This window comes from Crocodylus siamensis, chromosome 5 (assembly GCF_052110815.1).
Source record: "Crocodylus siamensis isolate JL-2025a chromosome 5, ASM5211081v1, whole genome shotgun sequence".
Classification (NCBI taxonomy): domain Eukaryota; kingdom Metazoa; phylum Chordata; order Crocodylia; family Crocodylidae; genus Crocodylus; species Crocodylus siamensis.
In genome coordinates, this window is record NC_143399.1 from 179,809,529 (window position 1) to 179,830,718 (window position 21,190).

The following is a 21,190-nucleotide window of genomic DNA, read 5'->3' on the forward strand; positions in this document are numbered from 1 at the left end:
TGGATAATGAAGAAATCTGTCAGCTATTACATCCAGAAATAGCTAGGTCCTACTGTCATTAGCAGCATTTAGCAGTAGGTAAGTTCACTAAAAGTCTAGATTTTAAAGAAAAATTATTTTTAAAATGTACTGATGAAGCAAAATACATAATTAATCCAACAAGCTCTGCATGTAAAAGCGTTATTTACTGTATAAATCTGGAAGAATGAGCCATTCAAATACTAAATGTCCATATAGAGCCAAGCAGAGCAATTAAAAAATGAATTGTGAAGATCCATAAGTTCACACTGTGCAATATCGACAGTGCTAGAAACAAATTGCTTCCATGTAAGAGAAGGCCAGAATAGTACAGATGGCTATAAACAATATTTGTAACAATGCAGCTATACTTGAGCCTACCCGGGCATTCCTCCATTGAAGTAAAACTGCTATTAGTGAGGTAGACATGCACAGCAAAGTTCAGGATGGGAAGTTGGAATGTATAGAGCTTTACAAGGGCCTGCCTAAGTGAAACCCAAATCAGTAGACCCAGTTGCTGTAGGATGTTCAGAGCTTTAGCCCAGTTACATAAGATCATAAAAATGCTGTGTCACAAAGGCTGCTCTTTAGAGGATTTAGGCTCAGCCAAACTTATGTCATATTATCTGATCCCAGGGTACATGTTTGTCTGGGGCTGATGTTTGGGATAGGTGACCAGGCATCACATAGTGGTAGCCCTGTGGCCAGGAATTTCTATAAGAGGAAGCCTATTCCTTTAGAGAGGTGTTTCTAGGGAAGCCTGAATGGGCATAACAAAGACCCCCTGCTTACATAAAGCTAAAAGAGAGCTCTCTCAGAGAACCAGAAGGGGCCTAGTGTCAGAGAAGTGCAGAAGGGCTTTCTATACACATCAGAGAGAAAGGCATGGCTGGAGCTGCCTGAAGTGAGGGTCAGGACCATACACTTTAACCAGAAGGGGACTTGACAAAATGTCGGGTAGCAGTTTCTAAAAGAAATGCTGAGTCTAGCACAGCTCTGAAGAAACCATGTAGTGGGGGAAAGACTTGTTTTGGTTTAAGCTGACATTTGAACTAGTCTGTTTTAATAATGCCTTCTTGAGTCTGGTTTATTTGACTTACCTATGTGCAATTTTGGGAAGTCTGAAAAGAACAGCGGGGCTGAATCTGGATTGGGTAAGATCCTGTTACATGGGATCTGCGATACAAGTGGGAATTGTGTTGTCGTAACAGTTTCCCAAAATCAGTTTCAATTATGGTGCAGACAGTCTCAAGATGTGAGGTGACTGGCAAGTGACTGCAGAAAGACAGTGACAGTAAAATAAAATGTTTGCTGCATCAGATTGTTCAGAACTGACTTATTGTAGAACAATTTCACTACAAATATAGCAAGCACTGGAGCAAATAGAGCTCCTTACTGGTTTACCAAAAAATCAGAAGTTCAACTATCTTGCTATTTCTGAAAACATTTTCCATACAAGCCTTGAATCACTTTCTTTTAGAAACATCAGCTGATTGAAATAATGTTAAAAATCAATCTGTTATTAAGAGCAAGATGCAATAAAAGAAAATAAAATGTTTTTATATCTTTGTGTATTGTACAACATAAACCTAGATCACCTGGGGGAAGTGTAGCCCTGGACTAATAGTGCAGCTGGTGATTCTAGCATGATCAGCTTCTGTTTTCAGATTACTATAACTTTTTCAGAAACATCATCCTTTGAACTACAGTTGTCCCAGTTTGTTCTCAACCTAGAGAGGAATCACTCAGGCAATGAACATGAAAATTGTGTGACCTTCTTTGAAATACTAAATTGCAGGAGGAAATGGTGATTTTGATCAGTTAAAACATTTCAGGGCTCTTTAGAGTCTGGATGACTAAAATAGTTTGGTTTAAGGATTCATGACCAAATCCTGCTTAGACTACCAGTCCCACTAAGAACAGCTGTCCCACGGAAGAGTGAAAGATGAGCAAGATTTGGTCCCCACTCCTCAACATGACCAATACCTCCACGTGTTTGGGGAAAAGTAATCTAGAAACCATGGCATGGTTTGCAAGCTGTTTACTGCTCACTTATATGTTTTTGGCTCTTCTGTGTTGCCAGTTCATACACTTATGGGCATTTGTAGACATGCTGCGGGAGGCAGGAAGGGGGCACTTTAGTATGTGTAGTTCTGAGAGTCGTGCTAATTAAAAGTGTCACATGTATCAGCATCCCCATGCTCAAAAATGGTGGTGGGGTGCTTTGAACTAAAGTTCATCAAACGAGCTTTAGTTAAAGCACCTCACTACCATTTTTCAGTGCAGAGATGCTGGCACACATGATGCTGGAGTCTGCTGGAGTGTTATAACTACCATGCTCCAGCAGACTAGATTGAGTCTGCTCCAATGTGTTGGAATTACAACATGTTGGAGCAGCCTCCTTGCATGTGTATAGGAGCCCAAAATACGAAACCAGTACCGCATGTATATTTAATTCCAGTTTCAACTATATGGATACATTAAAATATGGAAAGGATACTGGACAGTCATAGCTTGTGCCCTGATTTTCTTCAGAGTGGTCTTTAACATTGAAAGCATACCTCAAGAAAATGGAAGCCAACATTAAGAGTTGGGAGGAGCTGGCTTTCAGCTGACTCCAATGGTATCACACCAGTAACCACAACGAAGCAGCAGCCTATTTCAAGGTAAACCAACTTGCCCTCAAACCAGCAACGAGACAGTAGAGGAAGGAAAAGGAGAGAAATCCTAGCCTGCAGCCTATTCTCCCCTGCAGAAAGGCCTGCAACTTCTGCAGATGGATCTGTGGTTCAAGAATTGGACTCTTAAGTCACCTCAGTGACTCATGACCAGGGATCGGGTTTTCCATTTTCCACGGAAAAACAGAGTAAAATGCTGATCTCCCCCTTTACCAGAGGAAAACACGCATTTCTCATTTTAGTGGAGAAACTCACAGATTTTGTAGTTTTGCAAAGAGCTCTCTGCAGGCTGGCAGAGTTCCAGCTTGTAGGGGGGCTAGGAGGAAGGCGGTCAGGCAGGGAGCACCACGTGCATGTATATGCACATGGCCACCAGGCAGCCTGGAGCTCCCACAGGTAAGTTGGAAGGAGGGGTGCGGATTGAGGCTCCCATAGGGCGGGAGGGAGGGAGTTGGGCAAGGCTGGGGCTGGGGCCACTGCCCAGCTGGGTGGTGCGTGGGGCTTGGGGCCAAGGGCCACAATGCACAGCCGCAGGGCCCCAGCAGGGAGTGGTATGGGGCCACAGGCAACTAGTTTGGGGGGTGAGGGAGGTGGGGCAGCTTTCCCACGTGGCCCTGCTGTGTCCTGCAGTGCCAGGTCACACCCACCAAGCTATGGAGGCCCCAGGGGAGGGTAGCAGGATGGGAGCCTGAGCCTGCAGTGGGCAGCCCCCATGCACTGATCTGCGCACAGTGATGGGGAGCTGGCCCCTCCCCACCTGAGCCCCCAGCAGGCAGATGGGGGGGAGGAGCTGGGCTTTGTTCTGCTGCAGCAGTTGCCACCTCCTGCCAGGGGCAGGGGGCTGCAGACCTGGGGCCCTGGTCCTATAGCGCTGGCAGCTGGGGGCCCCCTCAGGCAGGGATGGGGGGCAGGGGCTGTGGGTGGGGGGTGAGGGGCACAAGCAGGGTTGTGGGGAGTGAGGGGACAGCAGGGCTGGGGGGCTGTGAGGGGCCTTTTATTTTAATTATGGATTTTGGGGGTTTTATCAGAGAATTTTCACCAGGATCTCTGCTTATGACTCAAGTCATCAGTGAGCCACAATAGAAATCATCTTTGAATTGAGGGATTGCTGCCACTGCCTCTGCTGATCTTTTGGTTAGTCACCAGTACATACTATCTTTACTCCAAAGTCTGCTCTGGAATGGACATCCATAACTAGGCTACTTTGGCTTTTTGCTCAGTAGCTGTAGCAACCTGCTGGTAAGTGAATGTGTTATATGACCTGTTTGTACTCAAACCACAGAGGATAAGAATCGTTACAGCTCCCTGCTACAGAGGCATGTAGCAACTCATGCTGTTTGCTCTGGCAATCCCCAGTTCAATCAGCAAAGAGGGCAGTCACCAGTGAAGCTCTACTGACTTCAGTAGCATTATGTCACTTTATACCAGCTGATGACCTGGCCTGCTACCACTAACACTTAACAATGATACAGCTAGTTAGATATTTTAATTCACTATATAAATATTAACACTCCTCAGACCGCTCTGAGGAAGGTAAACAAATATTAGTACCATTTCACAGATGAGGAAACCTAATCATATAGAAACTATTCCTATTACAGATTCTGGGATCTGAGTTCTTGATTGGGGCTCCTGTGGTGCAAAGTGCTTTACAAAGATACAGTGAAAACACTATGTCTGTTCTAAACTTGAAATCTTCTTAAGTGATTCCTCTCAGGTGAGGCAGATGCACAAAATTCCATGCACAGCTGATCTCACAATCAAGAACCATCTGATTCTGATCCCATATTCAATCCATATAATGTTTCTCACAACATACAAATTACATAACAAATTGTAATTACTTGTATAGCAGTACACAGTACTTACTTGCCCTGTTGCTGAAGCACATGGGAAAAGATGGATATCCCAATCATCGGTCCAAAACCGTTCACAGGAACTGTGTCCAAGTCCTCACTAGTAGGAATGACAAAGCAATGTAATGGGATGTGAAAAGCAAGGAAGTTAACTGGCCTTTAGGTATACATGCATGTAATACAAAGCTACACATATATACAAGCATTTAGAGAATGGGAATGGGAAGTTCCGTGCATCAGAATCCCACCCAGGTAAGGGGAAGGCCTTGTGAAAATGAGCACAGGACAATTCTTAGTTTAAGGCAGGGTGAATTGTATTATACTTCCCTAGCTAGCCAGAATTTAGCCCTAAATCATTAAGATTAATACAATATAGATTAGTAGAAGATAAACAAAGGCCAAATTAAGGTTGTACTGGGAATCATAATTTTTAATTTCTTGATGTTTGTGTTTACAAAATCTCAGCCAGAACACGCATGGTTTTGCTATATACAATTAGTGGAAAACTACCAGAAAGAGCACTGAACTATGGAAAGTCATTGCCCTTTCAGGAGTTAAATCATTATAAGCTATAAATCTGAAAAGGTATCTGGGGTAGTATGCAAAGATGACATTATGTTTTGGGAACATACAGCAGTTGTGCTTACATTTTTCAGGTTTGGCTTTGAAAACTATATAATGCTACCTCCGTGTGCAGCATTCCCTGTACTCCCAAATGTGGTGTATAGGAAAATGCCACAAGTGCTTAAGTATTTACACTGTGAGCTCTCAGGAACAGGGACCAAAGGTTCCTATTTATGTGCATATTAAGGGTGCTACTGAAAACAAATTAAATAAACCAAAAACAAATATATGTCATCCTAAAAGATGTTAAGTACAATCCCTGTGCATAGAAAGTCCCCACATGCAATAAATATTGCAGTACTTTCTTGTTCTCTCATTTGCTTCAGCAGCTGCATCATACTACTATTATAGACTCTGCAATGAAGTTCAAAATGCCTCACCTTTAAACCAGCTGTACCCTCCTTCTTTCGTTCAGCCCTTTAATCTCTTTTTATTTACTTTCAAGGCAATTTATGCAAGTGTGACACAGCTACAGCACAATCAAGTTAGCTGTAGTGAATGGAGCACAGGGTAGTGGTGAATTCCATTCCAAAATCATTTTGAATTCTAACAGCTCCATTTAAGGGATAATGATGGGAGCTCAGGGCATTTCTTCAGGATTAATCACCGGCTGGGTGAGATGATAGCCCAAGGCAAAGCCACGGGCCATTAACCCCTGCAGGTCACTTTATCCCCACAGGAAATGCACTGGGTCAAGTTCATTGTTGCTATTATAAACTCTTATAGGAGGAAAAAAAGGTTGAACTTAAATGTTTATATATGTTTTCGATCTCTGCATTTGTAGTATTTGTGGATGGCTTTTGGCAATGCCTGTATATTGTACCACAGAGAGATGTAAAAACAAGTCCTATTGTTATCTTTGATGCCAAAGACACAATAAGTGGATTTTTTATTTGTTTATAGGGAAGCATTTAAGGCTGTCAGTAACAGAATGAAAAATCAAACAAGAGAAAAATAAAGAAACAACAGAAGATATATAGGGCCAGATCCCCCTCTGGTATAAATCAGCCTATTTCTCCTGAATCCAATGGAATGACACTATCCCACTCAAAGTTTTTTTTCCAACTACTCATTTGGTCTAATAAAAGATATCACATCTACCCAAAGAACCTTGCTTGCATTTTTTGCTAAAAGACATTCAGGCATTTGCCAGTCTGGCATGGAGCAGAGACACAATGGGCATCACTTAATAATACCAGTTTCAAACTACTGCTACATGGGATTTCTGAGAATTGCATTTAAAAATAGGGCACAGAAATATTTAAAATTATTTTCTCTCCCGTACTTAATGGCTCAGTCTTGCAAATGTTAACCCACCCTAATAGTTTATTTTAATTCAACTACAGCTTGAGCTTCCAAGAAACTACATACATGAACAAAAGTCTGGCGGTTTGAAACCTACAGGTGTGAGCAGCATGCAGGATTGTGGATTTTGCTGACTGTGATGAGATTTTTCTTTGTGCTGACATAAGCCTGAGCTATAAAGTTCAGATCTGGATTCAGATCCAGACTCCCACAAGTATCGAGAAATTCAAATATAGGACGTAGGTCAGCCCAATACTGAGAGAAGGACAGTAGGGAGTTCAGATCAGCATTATCTTTACAATTTTTATGCCTGCTGGGCCCCTAATTAGAAATGCAAAAAAAAGTTCAGCTTTAATTTTAAAAATAGTAACTTTTAGCCCTCTTTTTGTGAAAGAAAATAGCTGGGAGTGAAAAGAGCAATCAGGTGTGATTAAGCAGGCAGAAGGAGGCTGAGGCAGGGGTGTTTAGACAGGAAGGACAGAATTCAGAAGAGTGGGGTTACCTTGGGCCAGTCACTGACAGGTAGATGCAGTGAAGATTCAGGTGCTTACAAGTAATACCTAAGCAACTCCAAATTTATAGGTGCCCAGCCCTACACCTTCCAATCAACAAACTTGTGTTAGGCCCCTATGCTCTGTATTACAGTGCACTGGGGAGAGTTGGTTCCTCAAGATAAGATCCTGAGCAAGCTGAACAGAGAGTTACATCTAGTCTGCATGCTCACTGCACTCCCTAGGGCTAACCAAACAGGGAACACTGAGGAGAGAGGGGTGTCCAACCTAAATCCCACACCTTTCCCTAGCCCAGGTGCCCCACTTGCAGACAGACATCTATATCCACTTAGAATCCACAACTTGGAATCCACAACTTGGACCATTTTTCAAAGACAGACAGTGATGGCAGCAAACCCCCTTTCATATATCAGTTTAATGGTGAGAACACTCACCCCCACACCACTCTCAGCTTGAGGAGGTTCAAGCCCAGGAAGAAACCCTAACCTCCAGACTATAGGTTATTCTGGATACAGGTATATGCCACTCCTCCTCCTGAAATTGTACTAGGGTGCAGAAAACAACTGAAGATTAATTGGGCCAGAGAGAGAAAGCAAGAAGGAGCATGACTGTGTTGCTTAGGGTTTAAGACACTCGTAGTGAGAAAACTCCTGGGTTCCAGCAACTGCTCACAGGACTATTTCTAATATTGCCTCCAATGACTGTTTAATATATAAAGTGCACAAATAACCCTTGGAGCCAGGACAGGAGCAAAGAGACAGGATTTTGGAGAAGAATTCAGAGAAGCCAGGCAGAGACTGGGACATGACATTGTGGTGAGGCCATTATAATTAGATGGAAAGATGACTGGATCTGGGCCAGTGCAGGGGAGAGGAAGAATCAGATAAGTAGCCAGCCAGTGGGGAACTGGTACCGACTTCTCTTTCAACTGGGGTGGACAATTATTTTGGGTAGAGGGCCACTTACTGAGTTTTGGCAAGCCATGGAGGACAGCATAACAGGCAGCTAGGTGCATTTAAACATTTTTAAAAAAATTTTTAGGGGCCTCGTGGGCCAGATAGAATGGCCTAACAGGCCTCATCTGGCCCGTGGGCCGCATTTTGCCCACCCCTGCTTCAGACCATAATGGGCATTGAGGAGAAGATTTTGACAGAGTACACAGGGATGAGACTGATTTACTGAGTAAGGAAACTGGGACTAGAGTGAGGAGCTTGAGGAGAAGGGACTGAACCAAAGAGCCAGGCAATATGATGCCAAACTTTTAAGTGCTTACATGCCGTTATTGGTTCTTTCTCTCTCAATGTCTAAATTGAGATGTTGGGGCATGATTTGCAAAAATGCTGAAAACTCACAACCACAACTGAAGCCAATGGGAGCTGTATTTTATACATATGATGCAGTGCTAAGTACTCTGTAAAATCAGGTCCTAGTTGTCTCAGACTGGGCACCTAGAGGTAGAAGATCTTTTTTATCTTAATTTCTTTGTGCCTCTGTTCTTGTGAAACCAGCATAACACTGTCTCAAAACCTCACCAGGGTATTCTATATTAATTAACACTTATGAAGCACTCAGATACTATTATAAGGAGCCCTCCAGAAATACTTAAGGTTTTTTTAGAACAAGGTTTTAATAGTGACTAGTAAACAAGTCATAAGGCCATGCACTGAGCAACAAGGAGAAAACCCTTGTTGTACCTTGAATGAGGAAAGGGGTCCTGTGACAGAAATGTATAACAGCTGACTGTTAAGAAACCCACAAGTTCTTAACTTTGCAACCTTAAGGTTCTTTTAATGAAATTTTTTGGATGTGATATGTATACGCATTTTAAACATAGTGTAATAAACTACAAATTAAATGTAATTGCAGTAGTTGTCACCTAATGGGAAGCTTTTTGTTTCATTGTTAATGGACTAAAAGGATTTTCAAATCCTGAATAGAAAACTTTGGCATCAATATTTAATAAAATACTGTAATAAGATGCTAATCATCTTATGAGATTAAGCGCTATGTTTTGGATCATATGATATGATGATTAAGTATACAACTACTAATGCCAATTGCTTTCTAATTAAATCCTAAACCAATGTTAAAATAGTGTGAAGACACGGTTTAAAACAAAAAGAAAACTAACAAATATGCTGATACCCCTTCCTTTTTCATGTTATTGTGAGAAAAAGCTCCATATCTGAGAGGACAATCTTTCCCATAAATGTAACTCCCAAGAATATATAGTCTACAAGAATATATAAGCCAACAAGAAGATAGCTAGATCTTAGTGCACGCTCTATGTGTTTATAAACAATATTTTATAGGATTCAGGGGAAAGAGTGCATTATGTTTTAGTGTTCTTTTTTTCCCCAGAATGTTGGTGTTACAAAGGAGGAAGGGGTTTGAAAGTGAGGGGAGGGGAGGAAAGAAGAGGCCCTGGCAGATATTACATTTTTGGCATGATTAAATTGCATAAATTGCAATATGCCACACGTTCAGCCAATGTCTTGTATGATAAAATGCCATACCAGGCAGTAGATATGGAACTCCAGCTAGCTACGAATATCAAGGACAATAAAATGCAATAAATGAGCATGATTCCCTATTCTGTTACACTGATTTTATACCAGTTTAACTCTGCTGAAGTAAATGAAGTTACACCACTGTACAGAAATAGAGAATTGGGCCCAATATTTTTGCTTTCTCCATTTAATGCCATATTTGTCCAGCATATAAATCCAGGCCACAGACAAAAATCCAGTCATAGAATCAAAGAATCATAGAAAATTAGGGTTGGAAGCAGGGGCGACACACAGGGGGTGCATATGGGTCCACGTGTACCCCCTGTGTGTGGCGGTACACCCCCTGCAAAAAGGCACCACTGACACTGCCTGCAGGCAGTCACTGCTCGCCACCCCACCGCCAGTGATGCCGGCAGCGTCTGAGGGTGGTCCCTGATAGCCCCTGGCTACCTCCACTGCTGCCAGTGGCACCTGCGGGTGGTCACTGACACATGGTTGGCGCTTGCCACCCTGCCCTCCCACCACTGACAATGCCGGCAGCGTCTGTGGAAGCTCCCTGCTCACCACCGCCAAACTCCTGCCGGTGCAGCCATGTCCTCCAAGCTGCCAGGGGCACACACTCTTCATGGTTGGAAGGGACCTCGGGGGGTCATCTAGTCCAACCCCCTGCTCAAAGCAGAACCATCCCCATTTCCTTAATACCCATTTGAATGTCCTGAATATCCATCTCCTTACCAGTAGGAGATCTGTATTAATGTCAAGGGAACTGGTCAATCACTTTGAATTTATAATACTTTAGTAAAGAGTGGTGACATATTTTGAAAACAAAATCTTTGAGAGAAGTAATAATCATCAAATATATTGGATCTCTGTAGTATGACCACCTGTCATTCCCTTCCCCTCTCTTCCATTATCTCCAATTAAGTTCTTGGGCTACATCCTCACTGGATACAGTATCAGCATAGTTGCACTGAAAACAGTAGAACCCAGACTAGTTTATAACATCCCAGGGTCTGCTATTTTGCCTCTTTTGGACATTATAAATTATTTCCTTTTATACAATGAATAATCATTTAGACATTGCAGCCCTATAGATAAGCATGTACATGTAAATCTTAGATCAAAAAGGCAACTTAAATTAAATGTCTATGTATCCCAGCTATATTGCCTGATGATGTTAATCTAAAATGGCCCCAAGTGAATTTGTTTCAAAAATGTTTCTATAATGATAGAAAATGAAATGATATGATGATATGGCATTTTATCACAGTTTTCAACAGTTTACCCATATAATCAGTCCTATAGATCTGACCCAAGAGGATATTTTAGAACATGATACAGACCTTATCTTATCCTGAATGGTGCCTCCAGATGATCAGTAGTTCTGCCATTGACATTTTTAATGAAAACTGCAGTATTAGATAATCTCAGAAACACTGCTGAATTTAAGCATGGATCATCACTTTTCCTCTTAAACACTGAAGACCTTGAGAATTGGATATCTTAAATCAGTAACATACTCTGTAACATGACCTGAGTATACACTTTATCTACAGGTACAACTAAAAATAGTATAGATCAGCCAACAATATGTGAAAATGTCACCATATGCATTTTAAAGAGCTATTTGTAATACTGTACTATATGTTTTGCTTGGGGCAGTATATTTGTATGCCTTATGAAATTATTAATACTCATTAAATTCTAATGTTCCTTGTTGAAAAGATCAAAGCTAATTAACTGCTTATTTTGCTTACATTAAGTTATTAGTTACTCTTGATGAGTCCCATAAATATTTCTACTTTGTTAAGCCAATGGAAGTTTTACAGATGGAAACTGATATCACTGCCCTTTCCACCCCGCAACACACAAACACCTATACCTACACACATATACTACAAAAGGTAACTCTGAAAAGTAACAAATACAAAATACAGGTACAAAAGACCTGGATTTGCTGTTCTTATTTGGGCAAACCTCTCAATGAGTCAACAGGTTAGGATAAAAATGATTAAGTGATATAATCCTTATGCTTTGGACAGAAGCTGCCTGGGGTTAGGAAGAAAATTCCCCCATGAGCAAGTTATTCCACAATTGTCAATTATTAGGTTTTAATTACTTCCTCTGAAGCATCTGGTGTTTTCCATTGTCTGAGACATGCTACAGATTTAGATGGACCACTAGTCTGAGTCTTGTGTATGGCAGTTCCGATGTTGCCTCCAAGGCTTATGTTCTGAGACTGGAAAAATACCTTTCCTTCTTTGTAACAAACTGGTGTGGGGGATCAGAGCAACAGCCACCACATACCTAGCTTGGGCCTTTGACAATAGAGCAGTTGCACAGGAAAACTTTTCACTTTCACACCACAATGGGAATCTATAGGCATACCTGTCAGGGGAAGCCTTTTAAGTCAGGAGGAACCCCTGAAAAAAGGAGTAACCTTCCCACATTCACCTTGGGAGAATGGAGGATCACTGCTGACATGTGCAGCAACATGCTGTGCTTCTGGAGTGAATGCTCACTCTGGATTAGAGGAAGGGAAACCACACCAGGTACTTGTGGTCCCAGAGAGGGGCAACCAGTTGCAGGAACCTAGATTAAAGAATGGCTGGTCAGGAGACACCATCAATAAGTAGGTGCCAGGAAGGGGAAAGAAGGAAGATCCAGCAAGCCCAGTTTCCTTACAGGCAGGACTGCTCTAGAGCCCCACAGGATAGTGGCTGGTTTTCTTTTTATTTGATTTTCTTTCTTTTGCTGCAGCCTGGTTTTTTGTTTCAGCTGAGGATATTTTCTTGTGTTGGACTTTAGACTTATTGGCTCAACTGCAGAAGGGCCCAAGCAGGGGGACTTTTGTGAACTTAAGGGGACAGTGATCTCTATGAAAGACTGGTCTCAAGGCAAGTAGAGAGCTATGGGCTCAGCCTTTTCTTTTCTTTTTTCTTTTTCAATCCAGGGCCAAGGGATAAAGATAGCCCTGCCCGGGGAGAGACAGCCCCAAGGGACTTGCTTTCGAGTTAGAGACAGGGTGTGGTAAGGCCAGGGTGCAGGAGAGGAGCCCCGTAAAGCAGTCCCACCTGGTGGTCCAAGGTCATTTCTTCCCCAGAGAACCAACTCCCAAAACTAAGGTAAGAAACATCAAAGTTGTGGCAGGTGAGAAGACAACATCAGGGAGTGACTGAAGGAGGTATCCACAACACCTTTTTAGCCCACTTACACATGGGGAAGACATCAGCACACTGAGGACATAGGCCTTATAGTACATACCAGCGCCAGCGCCTCACACAGGACAACACAGACTGTGATGGCAGAGACAACTGATTGCTGAGATGATTGTATAACCTTTTGAAATTGGCAACTTATCATGAACCCCTACAGAAAAATGGTGATCCAGTAGTGAGAGCTAATCTTGATTTGGGGGACCTGGCTTAAAATTCCTACTTTGTGACCTTGGGCATGTCATGTACATCCGTAGGCTAAAAGATAGGCATCTCAATATATTCCCCATTTGTAAAATTGGGATAATAGCAGTTCTCTCCCTCACAGGGAGCTGCCCAACAAATACAATAGAACTTGTGAGGTGCACTGTGCAGATATTATGGTCGATGGGGCCAATAAGTACCTTAAAATAGAACTTTAAGGCTGTAAGCTGAAGCAGTAGCCAGAGAACAGCCAAAGCTAAGAGAAATTGCATCTTTCTGTACTTCCCCTACATAAAGATGCATCATTTTGGCTTTATGTGGGTGAAATGAATTTCACCCTCAGTGACTAAAAAAAAAGACATTTGCAAAGGTAGACTTATGGGTTCAGGGTAAATTGTCAATTTTAAAAGGTTACACAATCATTTTAGCAATCAAAAAGGTACCTGCTTGAAAATCAAGGCTACAAGAATTGAATTCCCTGACATGCACTAACAATAGGTAAAATTGCTTCTGCAGCTCTTAGTACCAGGGGTTTTGAAACAAGTGAGACCAGCTGTGACATCGATTTACCACTAGTACAAATGAACAAGAAAAACTGTTCATCAAATTTAGTAAAATCATTGATTTAAATACCACACAGAACTCAAGAGTTGGATTTACAACTGAGTACAGCTGAGCAAAAAATGCAAATATATTTATTTGAAGTACTGTACTTTAAATTCATACATGTAAGAATTTGAATAAGACATGCTTGCACATTTGTCCAGTCAGGAATAGTAACAGCAATTGCTAATGCTACTTTTTTTCTGACCAGAAGCCATTCAACAGAAATATAGAATATTTTTAGTCACTCCATGCCCTAGTAATTTTTTAGAAATGTATTACTTAAATAAATCTGAGTAATGGGTGAATCTTGTGACCTGGTCATGGACAATCCATTATCTAAATCCATTGAATTCTGTGGCTAAATTAAGCTGGATAAATTAATTTTCAAATTATTTGCTCAGATCCATTCCTGAAATATTTTTCAAAGTCTAACTTTTTCTAGTAAATGCTTAAGCTTGTTATGAAAATTAAACATCTACTAATCGTGATTACCAGATTTAAAGAAGGAAGTTGAATTTTTAAACTCTGAACTTCCAGCAGTACTCATGGAATAATGTCTGTTTTGAGTAGGTCCTGTCGCATATGCATTTTCTTTAAATTGTCCATAGATGAGTTGAAAATCTATTTATCAGAAGTTATGAGGAAATAATATATAATATTTCCATTAGTTATGAGGAAACCTCAGGAAGCTGAGTTTGGGTTTGGGTCATAATTTTAGATACTTATCTAAGCTGACTACAGAGCTGGGCTGAAAGTCTCACAAGAGCTGTTTTATCATGAGCTCTCCAAGTGCTCCTAGATCTACCTGAAAATCCTCATATAACATCTTTTTTATGGTATTCCATCACTTCTAGTAACAGTCAGAAAATGAAAATTGATTTTTAAAAATTATGCAAACATTCTGATTACTTTTGTGTCTAAAAATAGTTGATGGCAGTTGACAGTTTCTGCTTTACTGGAACTGTCACCCATGAACAATTTCTTTTCTTTTTTAGTGTCTTTACATATGTTGCAGAAACACAATATTCAGGTGTACAGAAACATACCTAATTCCCGTATGCAAGATACAATGAAGAGATTGTTTAAATACACTACAGTAAATAATATGCAGGTGAGGAGAGGATACAGTGATGTTAGTGATTCAATCCTGGGCCCATATTGTCTGCTGGAGGAAGCATCCATAGGTGTAGAATGAAAACACCATGTGGACTCCCTCCCAGAGCGGTAAGTCAGCAAAAACCAATTCAAAACACATTCACCAAAGGACACTGAACTCTTCTACATGGACAGCTACCAGGCACAGCAGCGAACTAAGAGCCACTTTCTGGGAAAAGCCATCTTGCTTGGGATGGAATCGACTTTCACGCAAGCAACCATGCAGCTTCCATCATTCATGTAACCCCTAGAGACCCATGCTACTTGCTGTCAGGTTCCAAAATGACAAATTCCAACAGCATCAACTTTAAAAGTTTTTAATAGGTTCAAAAATAGTTGTATAGTTAATTAAAGCAAGATTTGTTATCTGCTCAATGGATATTTATTTTTTAACTTTTCAAAAAAGCTTAGTTTTTGCCAAGTGGGACATGGATCGTCTGGAAATACAGAAAAGAGTCAATTGTAATATGCTCTTCCTCCAGCACCTAAGGGAGAAGAAAATGTTTTCTCCCTATTCTGGATCACAGCATCTCAAGAAAAACCAGTCATTTGGTACTGCTACTACAGGACACCTGCAAAGCACTCAGGTAGTAAAAGATATGGCTCCAGCTCTCTGGATATTTCCATGGCAAAAGCTTTGGGAACTGCTCCAGGCAATCCCATCAGTAAATCTTGAAGAGTAGATATATTTACAATGGCCACATCTTCCAAATGTTTTCTTCACATACTTTATATCTGGCAAGTCTCAAAATCACATAAACCAGATATTTCACAAAATTTGAAGGTATACCCTGCTCCTTTCAGAAAAGAAGGTTTCTTCTTTGTCCTCAGGAAGACAAAGCAATTATAGTCAGCAAGTTCTTTTCCTCCAGGGCTGGCATTTAACAAGTAATTAAAGATAACTTAGTAAAAACACAGAAGAAATGCCCAGAGTGGAGTTTCAGCCCAGTCTCCTCTTAAGCTCCTAGCCATAGACCACAGCTTAGTCTTCCCAAAGCCTTCCCCTTTCTCCCAGCCAGCTATTCTTATAACCCTTCCCTTGAGCCTGTGTACAAGGAGAAGAGAAAGCAGAACATTAACCTCTTGTTCACCAGAATTCAATTATTGCTCTTTCCTCCTGGCTTTACTCTTGTTGGAACAGAAATGACTGACTTCTAGGGACAGAACAGTAGGTTGATTTGAAAAATAACACAAAAAAGGCTGTTAAAACACAGCTACAGTAAATTGTATATATTAACGGCAGGGAAATATGTAGGTTTCATCTTAATTTCTCACTGCAATTAAAGTTTTGTTGAGAAATTAGTCAGCTATGGTCATTAAACTAGTTTATCGAAACTTTGCTATGCTTTCAAAAAAATAACTGGAATCGTAGTGCAGTTCCTTCCTAGCTGCAGATAGCTACACAATATGCCAGCCTTGGAAGAATCCATCTATACCAAAACAGGGGTAATCAAGTTCAGAATATGTTGGTGTGTCCCAGAGACACGCTACAGATGCTGTAGCAGCCCTAATAAATCCCATATTATGGACTGTCCTTTGCAGGAATTATTGGTTTATGCTACCATGTCATCTAAACCAGGAGTTCAAAAGCACAATTTATCAATCTGTAAAACATTAACCTAGGCCCAATAAAATGAAAAAGCATCGCACGAACATAGGGTTAATCACCTTGCAGGGTCTTGAAAGCAGGCAGTGATTCATTCACTACTGTGACAGATACAGGCAACCCAACATAGCAAACCTGCTAACATGCATCAGGATGTGTTTTAGGAAGCCATTAAAAATAGCTCAGCGCTTTACATTAACTTTAAAATATAAAACAGACTATTAAACAATGACATATTTGAAGCCAACTAAAAACTAATATTAAAAAGCTCATGTCTGACTGACAAAAAAGTCTGTTGGCCTTGTAATTGCTCTAAAAGTCTAACAATATAAAACCCCCTGTTTTGATGCATAGGTGTCAGTGGGCACGTCTACACGTGTCGCTATGGTAATGTTCTTTCTGCGTTGTGATTGAGTAAATCCTTTTGGAAGTACTAAATCATGGTGCAGTAACAGCCTGTACTATGTCATGTGCATAGCACACAGTGATTTTTAACAGCTACTTCATCATAGTGGTGCGCCATACTGGGGGAGCGCATGACTATGGCGAAATAGCTGCTGATCACATGCAGACACCTGCGGGTGGTGATGGAATCTCACATGTAAACACTCCCAGTAACACTTTGGCCCTCTCCTGCAGTTGATTACAATTCCAAAGAAAGCACTACTGAAGTCCTGAGTATCACAATAATCAGGAGAACAAGATTCTGAACACTAGATCCAACAACCTGAGTATCCGTGTACATCTAGGGCAGATTCTTTACAGAAATTGTGTGTAAATGAATCCCCCCTCCTCCTGCCAAATGAGAAAATCTGGTGAAACATTTCTGGCTATATTACTATGATGATACTTCCTAAGATATTTGAATCCTTTATAAGTACATATGTAAAGTAGACTTTGGGTTACACATACACATTAAAGTTACAGATGGTTCTTAGTCCTCCAGCTAAAAATTATTCTTTTTTTTTGAACAAGCAGTATGCACAAAGCTTAAAAAATAAAATACTGATTCATCTTAAAGCTTTTTATTTAATGACCAAATCCATTAATTCAGCAGTGTTACATCGGGGATGAATTGAAGCTGACAAAATATATGATATTCAATGGTATACAAAAACATCAACACAGTCTTTACATGATTCAGTTCTGATACTCTGTGTGCCACAAACATATAACCCTTCAGCTTGACAAGGCTGAAGGATGAGGGTGCTTTTATACTAGCATGAATTCTGGTACTGGATAAGGCTGAGCACAACCAAGTCATAGGGAAGAAGAGGACTTGTTAATGCCAACAAGCTATGAGGGGGATAAGAGTACATAAATTATGTAAGAGTTCACAAAAGAACAATTTAGGCTGAATATCAAGGGAAAAAAATATCATGCTTCTCTCTGTGGACTTGACCAACAGCCCATGGTGGTCAATTGCAGTTTTCCATAACTTAAAGTGCTTAGAAACCTATGGAATAGCCCTAAGAAAATATGTAAAATCCCCATTGCTTGACCATTTAAAATTAGACTTGGCAAATTACTGAAGTTGACTTCAAATAACCCTTCCACTCCATCCATTAACATATTAAAAGTAAAAAAAAATGCATATTTAAAATACTGAGCTTCTCACCTTTCCACTAGTATAGCCCACAGCATTTCTACCAGTCCAGTGAATAGGGTCTCTGAAAGGAGTGGCATTCTTCAAGACCGGTTTCTGGTGTGGTGCTTACCCTGAACAGTTGCTCTGTTCTTTGCCTGGTTCTGACCTGTCATTTATGAATCACTCTGATTCATGACTTCACTCCATGGTTACTTTCCTTGGTGACACTGCAGTACCACATTGCAACTTAAAGATTGATAAATCAAAGTCAAGTGTAACAAAGAAGTTTAGGGCAGAATTCTTTTCCCCTTTGTTTGCTTAAATGTCACTTACCTAGCCACATGGTGGTGTTTCTGGCAATCGTACACTGTCTATGAGTCTATTACCCCTGTAGTATAGATGCATAAACAGACACACACATAATCAGTAGGCTATGCACTGGCCAGGCAGCTGCACTGAAATAAGTCATGGAAGTGGAGTAAGAATCCACTCAAGTGTTAGCTCCAAGAGCTGGCAGTGTTAGCTCCAAGTGCCTACAGCACTCAGGAAGTGGGAGACAGGTCCTAGGTCTCCCTTACACTGCAGGAGTTTGAGGTTTCATTTTTGATTTCCCAGCAGTGTTCCATTAGGCTGGCCCCTCTCCAGTCCTTCCCTCAAAGTCTAACCACTGCGCCTTCCATCTAATAGTCATTGGATAAAATAGGGAGCATTAGAAAAGCTTCTGTTCATTGTGAGCAAGACTCTAGGACAGAACATAGGAACATATCCCTTCTGCAGCAGTAGCTGTCTCCAAGTCATACATACATAGCTTGTTTACTTCCTTCTGACCCCACAAATTTCCATGTCTTGGCTGCCAAAGAGGACGGCTTCAAGGAGAGACCTGAAAAGAGGCCTAGATATTGTTTAATATGCAGTATGGTAATTCGAGCACTGAGAGAGGAAGTAAAAGACAAACCGGTTCAAAGCCTGTCTGTATAAAAGGGTGCCTAGAACCATGGTCTCCTGTTTCCTGGGTAAGTTTTCCAACAAGTCAGATACTGGGGGTGAAACATGGAACAACTGAACTCCCCAATCATGGGCTTTTGACTGGCTATGGTTTCATGAACTGTGCAAGCACCCAGCCAATGCATAGCCTAGTATAAAACTGCCAAAAAGGCCACTTATATTGCTTTTAGATCAGCTGCTGTCAATCTTTTTGGACTCAATAGCCCCTCAGTAGACTCAAGGCACCTGTTGGAAAATGCCAGCTCTTAGTTTTCACTCTTTTTTGCTACAGAACAAAAACAGAGCAAGTTTTCTGTTGTAAAAAACTCAGAAAACCCATAACAAGTCAGAATGTTTTTAATATTATAGATTCCTATTGGAAAACTCTGGCTTTACATACCTAACAGTGCTAATATTGCAAAGCACCCCAGGGCTCCCTTAAAAGGATCTCAAAGCACCTTGGCTGAAATCATGATTTAGATGTACCAAGGATAATAAGCAGAAGGCTGGGCAGTGTGACTCCCTAGGGGGCCTATACACATGCTTGGGGGTTTGGGGAGGCATTTTAATTAGAATGGTTCCCAGAGAGCCACTGTAATTAAAATGCTACAGCGTCACATGTATTAAGCCCCCATGTGTTTAAAAAGCGTCGCAGGACACTTTAACTAAAGCTCATTTGAGGAGCCTTGGTTAAAATGTTCCAGTGGCTATTTTGAGACCTGCAGGGGTTTATACACGACACTGCAGCAATGCTAGAGAGTTCTAACAGAGTGCATCGGAGCACATGTATACGCACCCTGACTGGTTATTTCAGCCTGAAATAACCCTAAGTGAATCCAATAACCCTGACTGGTTGTTACATTCACTTTTGCAGGCAACAACCTGCTCCTTTTTGCCTGACTTCAGATTAATATGGCTAACTACTACTTGTTGATAATAGAATTCCACCCTTCATTATTTTACTTGAAAGGTGAAAAATGTAATACATTTGATAAATATGCTGTCATCAGATAACTCCTAGCCTGTTGACATCCATTGCTCTAGTACTGGGGAGGACAGAAAGCCTTTGAGGCTGGTTATAATATAGATCAAGAAGAACAAAAGAGTGCCTACAGGGTAAAGCTGGAGCTGAGCAGACATACAGGATCATGGAAACAATGTTATAGCTGTGACGGGCTAGCTGGCAGTGACCTAGCCCAGGGGTTTTGAAGGGGTAAAAGATGATTGGAGGACTTGGGATTCCCTTTCCGCACCAATCAGGCCCCAGAGACTCACCCCCCCCCCCATATCCCAATTGGACCCTTGGGTCACCTAGAGGGGGATAAAAGGGGCGGCGTGGGCTGACTCTGGAGAGAGATCAGTGAGGGACAACAAGGAAGGAGCTTCACAGAGCTGAGCCAGTGGGGCAGGAGCAGTGCCCTGGAAGAGCATGAAGGAGTGGGACCTGCAGGCAGCAGTGGGACTCTCAGCAGTGCGGTGTGTGGCCAGTAGGAGAGGCTCCCCGCTGGGCTCCAGGATCCCCAAGGAGGGGCTACAGCCAGCAGGCAAGGCTCCGCCTGCTCCAGGAAGGATCTGAGCAGCAACCTGAGAGGTTCCCAGCTCTGCTTCCAGCTCCTCCAATCAGAGACCAGGCAGCTTGACGTGAGGCCAGGGCTCCGGGAAGGTCAAGACCCCTAGCAGGCTGGAGCAGTGCCACCAGTGGTGGCTGTGTGGCAGTGTTCCTGCCTACCACATGGGAGATCTGGGTTCATAATCCCAGCTGAGTAGACTTGGGGTGAATGAGATAACAAGAAGCAAATCTTATTGCACTGGAAAGATTCAGGATGTGACGGAGGTAATCCAGGCCAGGATCAAGCCCACCGATTACTACCCCATGGTCCTTGTCCATGTGGGTACTAATGATGCGGCCAGGAGAACCCCCGATCACCTGATGGCGGACTACCAGGCTCTCGGCAGCGTGCTGAGGGAATTTGGTGCACAGGTGGTATTCTCTTCCATCCTACCAGTGAACGGACGTGGAAGACGGCATGAGAACTGCATCCGAGAGACCAACTGGCGGCTTCGGCAGTGGTGTCTCGAGGCAGGCTTCGGCTTCCTGGACAATGACCCACACATTACAACGAGGGACATGCTCAGCTGGGATGGGCTTCACCTGTCCCCCAAAGGTAAGCGTGTGTTTTCTTCCAGGTTGGCGGATCTCCTCCGGCGGGCTTTAAACTAGGCTCGTCGGGGGGAGGGGAAGATGAGGGTGGGGGAGGCTGTGGACCACCAAACCAGGTGGCACCCACAAGGACAGCCCAGCCTGAAGAAAGAGAGCTTTGGGAACGTG

General features: G+C 42.0%; 1 protein-coding gene across 1 annotated transcript in view; it reads right to left on the reverse strand.

Moving 5' to 3' along the window:
* Nucleotides 1-1,118: 1,118 nt before the first annotated feature.
* Nucleotides 1,119-21,190, reverse strand: part of LOC149864976 (uncharacterized) — a 38,421-nt gene continuing 18,349 nt past the window's right edge. The window contains exons 4-5 of the mRNA XM_090049814.1: nucleotides 4,566-4,652; nucleotides 1,119-1,293 (exon numbers count right to left, since the gene is read on the reverse strand). Coding sequence (XP_089905940.1) covers nucleotides 1,119-1,293; nucleotides 4,566-4,652 — 262 coding nt within the window. The remainder of the gene's footprint in view (nucleotides 1,294-4,565; nucleotides 4,653-21,190) is intronic.